This window comes from Sturnira hondurensis, unplaced genomic scaffold, assembly GCF_014824575.4.
Source record: "Sturnira hondurensis isolate 20B ecotype Veracruz unplaced genomic scaffold, ASM1482457v3 Scaffold0007036, whole genome shotgun sequence".
NCBI classification, from domain to species: Eukaryota; Metazoa; Chordata; class Mammalia; order Chiroptera; family Phyllostomidae; genus Sturnira; species Sturnira hondurensis.
This window is the reverse complement of record NW_028079667.1, coordinates 1,961,200-1,972,837: the sequence shown is the minus strand read 5'-3', so window position 1 is coordinate 1,972,837 and position 11,638 is coordinate 1,961,200. Positions and strand designations below refer to the sequence as shown.

The 11,638-nt window shown below is 42.4% G+C and overlaps 1 protein-coding gene across 1 annotated transcript; it reads right to left on the bottom strand.

The window, feature by feature from the left end:
• Positions 1–2,815: 2,815 nt before the first annotated feature.
• Positions 2,816–11,308, bottom strand: CXCL13 (C-X-C motif chemokine ligand 13). The gene is made up of 4 exons (XM_037051008.1): positions 11,189–11,308; positions 9,497–9,629; positions 3,373–3,453; positions 2,816–3,084 (listed from the first exon to the last, which is right to left on the bottom strand). Exons 1-4 carry the CDS (start codon positions 11,250–11,252, stop codon positions 3,039–3,041), a joined length of 324 nt encoding a protein of 107 aa, XP_036906903.1. The 5' UTR covers positions 11,253–11,308; the 3' UTR covers positions 2,816–3,038.
• Positions 11,309–11,638: the final 330 nt, after the last annotated feature.

Here is an 11,638-nt window from a genome sequence, read left to right as displayed (position 1 = left end):
AACTCACAATAAGCTCATGTCTCCATATTATTACTGGGTTGTTATAAAGGATACAGCTCAGAACAGCCAAATGCACAAGATATATGGAGCAAGGTATGGGGGAGAGGAGCATATCACTTCCATGCCTTCTCCTGGCGCATCCTCCCAGCACCTCAGTATGTTCACTAACCTAGAAGCTCTCCAAACCCTATTGTTTAGAAATTTTTTGAAGGAGGTTCCATTGTGTAGGCATGCTTGATTAAAAATCATTGGCCATTGGCAGTGGAAATGCAGCCCCTCTCCCCACTGTGGGGGTTCAGGGGCAGGGCTGAGAATGCCAACCTTCTAATCACATGGTTGGTTCCTCTGGAAAGCAGCCCCCACCCTGAAGCTGTCTAGGAGTACGCCAATAGTCACCTCAGTAGCATAAACTCAGGTGTGGTTGGAAGGGGCTCATTGTGAGTAATAAAAAACACCCCTATCAGGAAACTTCAAGGGTTTTTGGAGCTGTATGCCTGAAAACAGGGACAAAAACCAAATATATTTTATTATACCACAGTTTGTTAAACAGAGATTTCTGGGCCCCACCCCTGAGTTTGTGAATCGGCAGGTCTGGGGAGGGTCTGGAGAGTATGTATTTTAACAAGTTCCCAGATGCTGCTGCTGATGCTCTTCAGAGAAACTGCACACGGAGAACGACCTCTGTCCTTGAGGGTCACAAAATGCTGCCATCTCTCTTTCAATTATTACCCTTCTGACCCTTGGATGCCCTTTCTTTTTCAGTTATACCAAGTTTTCAGTAGACACGCACATTCTGTTCAAAAGTATCACCAAACTTTACCTCAGACCAAGGAAGCCTGGGATATATACCAATCCTTACATGACACTTCTCATCAGGAGGGAAGAATTGTAGAAAGGAAGGCAATGGGAAAGACGGCCACCAGGACAGACCCACCCAGCTGGGCTGGCCATGACCATGGCTGGCCATAAAGGAGGCTGGGCCATGGGGCTGAGGTAAGAAATACATTTAGGGATAAGAAAAGTGTCAGCAGCATGGTGCTGTGATTAAGAGCATTTGCTTAAGAGTCAGGTGGCCCTGGGTTTGCATTTGGGTTTTGTCCCTTATTAGTTATGTGATTTGGGGCAAGTGAAGGTCTGTTTGCCTTCACTTCTGCTTCTGTGCACCGCAGCCCACGACAGCTGTCTCATGCAGAGTCGCCGCAGTGTAGTAGTTAGAAACATGGATTCTGGTGACAGGCCGCACTCAAATTTTGGCTCGCTGTTGAGTAGCTGTAAGGCCTTGAACAAGTTACTGAACATTTCTGATTTGAGGCTCCTGAGTATTTGTCTAGCTGCACTTCTCAAAGAAGACCAAAACCAAACTAAAGAATGAAGAGTTTTCTGATCCCTAAATATGGAAATCTGAAAAATGCTAGAATGCAGGATTTTGGTGACATTTTATGGTCCGTTTATGTGTGCATGTGTTTGTAATAAAGAAATGTTGACTTGTAAACAATAGAAAATGCAGTACAGGGTGGTGCAAAGTATGTTTACAGTTGTGAGCATGCAAAACACAGAGTCTACTCGTAATATTATTCATTAATTGTTGTAATATTTTCCATATGAACCACTGTAAACCTATTTTTGCTGTGCCCTGTGGTGCTTTTTACTTCTTCCTCATAAAATTATTTAAATAAAAAAAGAAAAATGAAAGAGAGACCCAGGTATAACTTGGAACCTGGGTGTGCCGCGAGCGAGCCCCTGCGCAGAAAGCAGGTGGTGGGGGGCGCCAACCCGGTAGAACTCAGTGCAGTGGTGGGAGAGCGGGGCTGGAACCAGGGGCCGGAGGGGATGGGAGTTTCAGAATCAGCCACTTCTGTCTGTCAAACCCAGTGAAAAGCTTTTCAAATGAAACTGGAGATTTTTAACATCAATCTCATAAGACAGTGAAAATGGATTTCAGTAGGAGATTGGAAATTTCTGGAGGAAATCACATTGAGTATATCAAGGGAAAGAGGCTCTTGTAAGTCAAACATTTTCCCACTGTGTTAACATCAGGAATAACTTCTCTCATCCTTTGCCATATAATTTAGATCATCTGCAAAGGTAAGAGGCATGCAAAGAAGAATAAACATGTTCAAGTTCCACTTTTCATTATATTGATGCAAAGAATATCTAAATTTGAGGAGATGCTCCATTAAGAATAAATTGCTTATAATTAAGTACCACATTTCCTCAAGTTCACTAAGTGAGATTAGACTAAGAAGCATGGTAGAATCGGCTACCAGAGAACAAGTCTGTGCAGAAGATGTGAGTGAAAAAGTCTGTCAAAGCATAGTAAAAAGTAGTACGTCCAAATATCACCCTTTAAATACATGTCCTGAATGTTCTATGAATTTAGGTCTGAGGAACTTAAAGTCTTTGAGTGTTACTAGTTTTTATCTGCAACAAAAATTCTTATAAGAGGACTTTTTAAAAGTAGAAAAAGGCCCTCACTCCTCTCAATAGTTCACTTTTGAATGGAAGATGCCTCCTATGTGGACCCCTCTGCCTCTTGTCAGGCTGGAGTTTATGGCTTTTCCAGGCAGGGTTTTTGGTGGTTGTTTTTTTTGTTTCAGTCTCTTGTGGAAGCCTACTTTTCTTAGGGTATAAAATGATTAAAATTAACTCTATAATTTCCTACTTAACTCAAGGCAGATGTTCAGATTTGAGGTTTAAATTCTCATTTGTTTATTTTCTAGAAAAATTTAGACAGTCGGTCTAAATTTCAACAATCAGTATATTACCAAAAGAAACTTACATGACACTTTCCTCCCTGATGAATAAAAATGTAAACTCCAGGTATATATAAAGCACTTTATTTGGAAAAAGTTGTACAAATTTGCCCTATCAGCCTCTGAAGGGTGATCTTTGCATGTCTTTTCATGCTTGTTTGTATGGGGAAGCTTGCTTTTTTAGGGGAGCTGGGGGGAGGGATCCCATGGAACATAAATCGGAGCCGAGAGAAGGAAGGAGGAAGAACGCAGGTGTCCTTAGTGGGGGTTTTGCCATCAGGCCTCCTACTTCCGCTGAGATGTAACGGGCTTACGCACAGCTTCGCGTGCTCTGTAACAAAAACACACACAATAGGGTTGTGTTTAGAGAAAGACCAGACACTGCGGCTTTCCCCTGAGATACCAAGCAAGGAGTATTGCAGATACTGGCTTCCAGTTTAGTGTACTGATCTGCTAGAATGAGTCACCCCTTAACTCTATCAGATAAGTAATAATAAGGGGGGCAACATCTGTCTTACAAACCTCTCACAAATTTAAAATGGCACCCATTTTGACTGCCCAGGAAAGGGAAATCCTTCAGTACAAATTAGAAAATGAAAAACTTGTATGCCAGACTTACTTCTGTATTTTTTCCAAAAGGTTAAGTGTCTCTGGGTCTTTAGGATCCAAGCACACAGTTGTCTTATTCTTCAACCAGGCTCTGGGAGAAAAATAAACAAAAATAAAAATAAAGCAGAGTTCCATTTTAGCAATCTTCCACTTGAATATAAAAATAACTATTCCCAGATGAAGCAAATTGGAGGTAGGCAGTTTTGGATCAGAAGTAGGTAATTTGTAGCATGAGGTCTGAAGAATAAGAAAAACACCATTTGCAGATATGTATGTGTGAGCTGGTGGAGCTGCCTACAAAGCTGATAGAATCTTACAAGTCAAAGGTTAATGTTTTGTTGACAACTCTTATGTGAGTTGGAGACAGACCAAATAGCCAACTGAAAGTTTGGCTCATTTCTGAAGCCATATCACAATGTCTTTTCAATGTTTTTGACCATTGAGCTTGGGAGAACAAAATAGACTATAAAACATGCTCTCTTGGGGACGTTTTACATGAAAAAATTTTGTGAAACTTAATGTGGGAGAGGTGTCAGAACTGGTTGCTCTGAGTGACATCCACATTTTTTGGTTGAACCACTAATTAGTAAGGATTTCACTGCTCTGAGAAATTGAGCAATAACAAAGGCAGCAGCAATAATTAACAGCTACTATTGAGCAAGCACTCACAGTGTGCCAGGCAGTATGATCAGCAGGTAAAGTGGAGTATCTCAATGAATCTACCAAAAACCCTATGCTAGAGGAACTTGAAGCTTAGTGAGTTTATTATATAAGTTTTCCAAGATTGCAAAGTAAATACATAAACACAAATGTAGGCTATCTGACTCCAGAACCTGCCCTTTTAGCCACAGCTTTATCCGGGCATAACCTGAACGGTCACCAAGTGCCAGATGCCGCGCTGCGTGTTTCACCTGCTGGGGAGGAAGTGAAGACTCCCAGGCAAGAGCAGACTGGCAAAATCTAGCCTTTATTGGTGTGAACTCACACAGAACAGAATTTATTGATGTCCCTGAGCTATAAAACGACCAATAGGAAGGATCCGTCCACTTAGCTGTGAAATTCTACCCTTGTTAAGTGAATCACAAGCAGTCAGAGGCCATTCCACAAGAGAGCTCCTGGGCAGAGGCTTCCAGTTCAGTTTCTGAGTTCGTGATGGAAAACAGATTTCTGGTCATCTGGACACATAATATTTGGGCCCCTGACTGCTGTTTCACATAATAAACTGCATCTTTTGTTTCGGGATCTGGTTATTAGGTAACCAGAATTTGATGAGAAGATAAGAAATTAAATTTTTGTCACTTTACCAAGAAAATGATGTTGCATTACTTTCCCTGATTGAGAGGTGAGAACCTGGACACCTGGCAGAAAAAATGTCATAAAAAGAAAGAAGCCTCAGTTTTCTACCCGGCCACAGGAGCTGCTCCCAGCGAGGTCCTGGCTAGACTTCACAGCTCTGGCTTGGAGGACAATACTCGTGGCTTAGTTAGGACTTTCACTGGCAGACACCTTAGTGAAAGTGTAATGCTTTTTTAATGAAAAATTTTATATGTATTTTTGATATTATATATTTCTTTTTTATAAGTTGAATACAATTAGTCTGAAGTCCAAAACACTAATTTCAAAATGGGACAAGAAAAGAGTGAGCTGTTATAAACATTTATAAAAGCCTGTTATAAACATTTATAAACATTTCAAAAGCCTAAAAAGTCCAAAGGAAGAACTTCTAATGAAAGTGAAGTCAGCAAAGCCCTGGAAAGATGCTGTGTCTAATACTCCAAGGTGTTGTCAGTGCTTGGTTCATTAAAGATGGGTCCGAGAAGGAGAAACCAAAGTTCTAAATAGTGATATGCAAAAAGAACTCCAGGCTCCATTTAAAATATTTAATGTAACAATCAGGTGCTTGTTGAGCCTCTACTACTACCTACCAGGTGAAAAATAAAGCATTAGGAATAGAGGAATGAATAGCATCTGACCCTTGCTCGCAAAGAACTTATTTTCTGGCAGGAGTGAAAGAGGGGAGATAAACTTGATCTTCCGGATACAGTGCTGTGATGATTGCAGCTAACATTCACAGAACGTTTTGTACGGTGCCAGACTCTGAAGCAGGGGCTCTCACATGACACGTAAAGTCTCATTTGATGTGCCATGGACAATGCTGTGGTAGAGGTATCCACAGACTTTTCTGGGAATACAAAAAAGGGAGGGTCACAGGAGCAAGGGGCTGTACCATTTCAATCACAGAAAATATCTATTCAGTTTCTCACTGCCAGTACTCTCCCCTTAGCCTAACTCTTTCTTCAGAATTATGGGATCAGACTTCCGCCAAGATGGAGGCATAGGTGGAAACACTGTGCCTTCTCCTACACCCGGTTGGATTCAACAAAGGTTTAGTAAACGAAGACACAGCCAAAGAACAGAAAATTGAACTACATGGAAGTCCAACAACAACAAACCCTTCAACTGGACCATTAAGAGGGGCAGAGCCAGCAGCGGAGCAGGGTCGGGCAAGAAAGATCCCACGACCCAGGCGCGCAGGTAGCCGGGGTAGCCGTGCAGACCCAGTGAGGGCATAGGGTGGCGGGCTGACCGTGGTCACACATTCGCATGCAGATAAAACAGCAGAGGAGTGAACAGTGAGACAGACCGTGTAGGCCCCAGCGGATGAACCCAGTGAGTGTGCAAGGTTGGGGGGCTGACCACAGTTGCACATTCGCAAGCAGTGGGATGGACCACGCACCATGCAGGCCCCAGTGGCAGGAGGCAGCAAAGGGGACCACCATTGCTTTCCTTTGACTCTGCCCCACGTACAGCATCACAACCCAGCCACTGAGTGGCCCCACCCTGGTGAATACCTAGGGCTCTGATCCTGATACGTGACAGGCACAAACAGTCCAAAAGATGACTCAAGAAGAACTCAAAGCCCCAGAGCTGATAACTCTCAGCGAAAAAGAAATAGTGAACCTCTCAGATGCACAGTTCAAAATACTGGTCATCAGGATGCTCACAGAACTGGTAGATTACAGTCACAAATTAGAGGAATATATGAAGGCTAAACTAATCAAAATGAAGGGAAATGCACAGGAAACCAATAGTGATAGAAAGGAAACTGGGACTCAGATCAATGGAGTGGACAAGAAGGAAGAACGAAACATCCAACCAGAAAAGAATGAAGAAACAAGAATTCAAAAAAATGAGGAGAGGCTTAGGAACCTCCAGGACATCTTTAAATGTTCCAACATCCAAATTATAGGGGTACCAGAAGGGGGAAAGAAACAGCCATGAGCAGAAAACATATTTGAACAAATAATAAAGGAGAACTTCCCCAATCTGACAAAGGCAATAGACTTCCAGGAAATCCAGGAAGCTCAGAGTCCCAAAGAAGTTGGACCCTCAGTGCGGTGGGCACAAATCGAGTAATCTTGGCTTTGGGATTAGTGATCTGTGGCTTGGCACTGATGGTTGCTGTGGCTTTCTTCTCAATGGTGGCTGCACTTGTGTCATCCGCCTTGGGTCACTGAATCAAGTTGGGTGGAGCACTTAAAACTCCTGGGTTTGGCAAGGGAGCTGGTGGGAAAAGCCCAGGTGGGGCAGGTCCAAGTGGAGGCACCAAAGGTGGGCGCATCATGTCAGGGCATGGTGGAGGGATACCTGGAGGTGCAGGGGGAGGTAGCCTTGGCGGGGGTCCCCAAGGAGGAGGGCCAAGAGGCAGACCTGGAGGTGGACCTGGGGGAGGGCCGGGGGTCGGCCAGGTGGTGGTCCTGGAGGTAAAAGTCAGGGTAAAGGCCCTCGCAGTCCTGGCATTCCAGGTGGTCTCGGGAATGGAGGAGCTCCTGGAGGTGGCCCAGGAGGAAGACCAGTAGGCGGTCCAGGAGGTCGTAAAGGTGGAGCAGGAGGTTGTCCAAGAGGAGGTGGTCCTGGCATGGGAGGTGCCTGAATCTGAGAAGGGGGGACAGACTGTGGGGGAGCTTGTTGCTGTGAAGAAGATGTGCCATCAGAAAGAGATTCCTCTTTATGCTGTTTTTGTGACTGCTTTTCTGCTTCAGAATCATCAGAATCACCTTCATCATCATCCTCTGAAAATTCCTCTACTTTCCGACCCTCCTCAGGGATTTCCTGACCTGCCATTCCAAGCATCATGGTAGATATTTTGAGGTGGGAACAGTTTATTTCACCCCATCTTGCCTTTTTGTTTATTTTTAATATTTTCCTGTAAATATTTTGTAATATTGTAGTGAAATGGATCACATCATCATTTCCTAATAGCAAGATGTGTGGGAAGCAAATGTACAATTCTTTGATTAAAACAATTTCCCACTAACCTAAACTTTGAGTGTTTCATGAAATAAATAAATATAAATAAATGTCCTACTGCAAGAAAAAAAAAGAAGTTGGACCCAAGAAGGAACACACCAAGGCACATCATAATTACATTAGCCAAGACCAAAATGAAGGAGAGAATCCTAGAAGCATCAAGGGATAAGGGGGCAGTCACCTACAAAGGAGTACCCGTCAGACTGTCAGCGGATTTCTCAAAAGAGACCTTACAGGCAAGAAGGGGCTGGAAAGGAGTATTCCAAGTCATGAAATCCAAAGACCTGCATCCAAGATTGCTTTATCCAGCAAAGCTTTCATTTAGAATGGAAGGACAGATAAAGTGCTTCTCAGATAAGATCAAATTGAAGGAGTTCATCATCACCAAACCCATATTATATGAAATTTTAAAGGGACTTATATCAGAAAAAGAAGATGAAAAAGATGAACAGTGAAAGGACAGCAAACTCACAGTTCTTAACAACCACACCTAAAACAAAAGCAAACCAAGAGGACAGCTAGATCAGGAGCGGAACCATAGAAACGAACGCATGGAGGGTTAGCAACAGGGGAGTGGGAGGAGGAGAAGTGGGGAGAAGGTACAGAAAATAGCATAGATGGTAGGCAGAAAATAGATAGGGGGAGGGCAAGAATAGTAGGGGAAATATAGAATCTAAAGAACTCAAGACACATGGTCATAAACTAAAGGGGGGGAAGGGTGGGGGAGGGAGTGTGCAGGGTGGAGGGGAATGAAGGGGGGAATAGAACAATTGTAATGGTATAATCAATAAAATATATTTTCAAAAAAAAGAATTATGGGATCAAAGGTGATAGAACCAAAAGCTAAAGGTCATTTCTGTCAAACAGAGTTTCCGGAAAAGGACTGTTGTGGATACTCCTTTTCTTGCTCTTTGACTTAGTGGGAAACACAATATCTGCTTTCACTGGCAATTTCTAATTTGGTGGATTCAAGAAGGCACTTGGGAGGGGGGAAAATGCTACGAGTAGTGTTCCTGGCTCTGTCCCCCTGGAATGGGGTGCCTAGAGCAGCTAGTTAACCTCCCTAAGCCTCAGGTTCTACATCTGTAAAGAAATCGTAACAATACACATGCCTTAGTGGGGCTAAGGAGTAAAATAAGTGAATGCATGTCAAGCACTTAGCTCAGGGCCACTGCATAATAAGCACTGGACAGAAATTGATGCTTCTCAGTATTAGTCTGAGAATTGTTACTGATCCTTGAAGTAAATTACTTGGAAATACTTGAGTAAGAATACTATGTGGCCTACCATTTGCAACAACAGGGGTGGACCTACAGGGTAATGTGCAGATGGAGAAAGTCAAATACTATATAATTTCACTTATGTGTGGAATCTAAAAAACAAAAAACAAAAAACAAACAAACATCTTCAACAACAACAAAACTCTGAACAAACAAAACAGAGACAGACTCATAGATACAGAGAACAAACTGATTGATACCAGAAGAAAGGAGAGGTTGGGGGACTGGGTAAAAAAAGGGGAAGTAATTATAAAGTACAAATTGGCACTCACAAAATATCCATAGGACATTAAGTACAGCACAGGAAATACAGTCAATAAAATTGTAATAACTCCACTTAGTGTCAGTTGGGTACTAGACTTATCAGGAAAAATACTTCGTAAATTATATAAATGTCTAACTACTATGCTATATACCACAACTAATATAATATGGAATGTCAGCTGTAATTAAATTTTTTTTAAGTTTAAAGTCTATGTGAAAACATACAATCTGATTGTCACTGGGAGAAGAAAATAACATACGCTTTTTCTTACAACTCACAGGATTTCCAGGCGTGGGCAGCCATTACCAGGGGGAAAGGTTTTAATCCGTTTAATCGAGTTCAACCTGGGCATCCGACGGGTAACTCTGGTGCACTGGCACCTGAACCTTGCATAAGGGAACTCCAGGACACCTGTAAACACAGCCTCGGTTATTTTAACTCCATTGGCATATCATTCACAACTAGAACTTAACTACTCATCTTTCGTACAGTGCATTTGAAGATTTAAAAATTGCAAGGTGGTGCTTGAAGTTCCCGCGTCCCTTTCCTGTGTGTATTTCTGCTTGCCTTGACTTAATTTCAAATATTTTCTACCAAAGTCTTAAAAATAAAATTAGATTTGTAAAAACAACAACCCCTGAAATTTGTGATAGAATCATATCGGCACTCGGGTCATTGTCTACATAATAAAATGTAAGAACCACTGCAATGGGGACTTATGACTCAGTTACAATTCATGCGGTACAAAACCAACCGAACTTCACTCTGAGCGCATAAAAACTGAGGACAAAAACTCATCCCAGAGCCCCAGAAGCAATAACAAGCTGTAACAGTTCTCTCTCTTATTACACTTAATGTCCCCCTTGTCAGTCTCTGTTTGAGGAAACAGAAATATTGTGAAAGATATTTTTTGGTTTTATTTAATACATTAGTCCTTTATTTTAGTTGCAAATAATTCCCAAACAAAACCCACTAGTAACAATTCAAGACAATTTTTATCCAAGGAGTCATTAGTACTAGACTAGTACCATAAGGAACCCATCTCATGTGTTTTAATGAATTATTTCCTCTTTAATCCCAGCACCTATCAGCATGTTCAACATATATTTGCAAATATGAGACCCAGCTCTCAAGGTGTTTACTATGTAGTGGGGGAAAGAAATGAGCAAAAACTGAAATACCGCAGCATGTTGTGCTTCACCCAGGGTCCCCCCTGCGTGATGGGAACAGAGGGCTTTGCCAGGGACAATGGGAAGGCTTCACAGAGGAGGAAAGAGAGGAGGGTCTTGAAGAATGAAAATAACATGTAAAACAAAATAATCATTGGAAAAATATTTCCTGCATTTTAGGAACAAAAATGTGTCCTCTAAACCTGAGTCAAGTGTATTATTCTGCACATGCATCTGATTCATTCAGTGTATAAAAAGTTACCACTTCAAGTAGATATGTGTAGATCACCTTCCCATGTAGACTTGGAAGTCTGCTTCTTCGCAGGAAGCTTGTACTTAAATACTCCTGTTGAACCTATAATGGTCATGTCAGTGCTAACCATACAGATTTGCATCAGACGTTCCCTGCAAGAGACTGGCCCCATTGAAGTCAACAGTCTTTAAATCCTATAAAGGATTTGGTCAGAAGGGGTAGCACTGACTGGCAGAATGGAGAAGAGATACATGGAAAGAACTGGTTAGAGCAGAGCTAAATCTGAAAAAGGCCAGGAATAGACAAACCAAGTATAAATCACATGGGCATTGGGATGTCCAGTATCCTTCCTTCTATGGCCAGCAATTGTAACAATATAAATGCTTCTAGCCCCAAGAGTTAAATCCTCAAGCCCCTTACTTTTACAGATCCAGGAGCTGTGAGCAGTTTTTTCCTCCTTAAGTCATATTTCCCCCCATTTTCTCATTGAAATGGCTGAACACCATTTCTATTCAAAAGACAGTGACATCATAAGTGAAAGTTCTCACCATAGACCGGAGACAGGCTGCAGACCAGAAGCATGAGAAGCAGACAGCCGGGGAAGAACCTCATTCTGCCTGAAGGTGGAGTTCAGACTTCAGCTCTAAACTGTGGGCTGTTAGCACAGAGACTCCTATTTATTTCACCAGCAAGGGCCCTCCCACTGCCTTTGTCTCCAGCAGGTCAGCTGCGTCAACAGTTATTTTAAAAGCCCCCAAATATTGCTGAGGTTGCTTTTTTTTAACTTCTCTGGCAAATTTTATGAATTTGCTTCAAAACACTGCAGTGTGATAACATGATTCTTGAAAATGTAGACTGTAGGTGGCAAGGAGGCTGCAGGAATTTAAGGGTGGAGAGGGAGGGGAACAACATCAGTTTGGGGGCTCCACAGCACTCTCCCCAGGAGCACTATTAGTGATTGCAGCTGTGCGAGCTTCTCTCCGTGAGGGGCCGCAGGC

What these genes read in the sequence shown, in the direction of transcription:
- CXCL13 (XM_037051008.1), bottom strand. Translation starts at nt 11,252, where the DNA reads ATGAGGTTCTTCCCCGGCTGTCTGCTTCTCATGCTTCTGGTCTGCAGC. An exon ending in TGCCCACGCCTGGAAATCCT is followed by an intron (nt 3,454 to 9,496) that starts GTGAGTTGTAAG and finishes TTTTTCTCCCAG; the next exon opens with AGCCTGGTTGAAGAATAAGA. An exon ending in CTTTTGGAAAAAATACAGAA is followed by an intron (nt 3,085 to 3,372) that starts GTAAGTCTGGCA and finishes TTTTTGTTACAG; the next exon opens with AGCACGCGAAGCTGTGCGTA.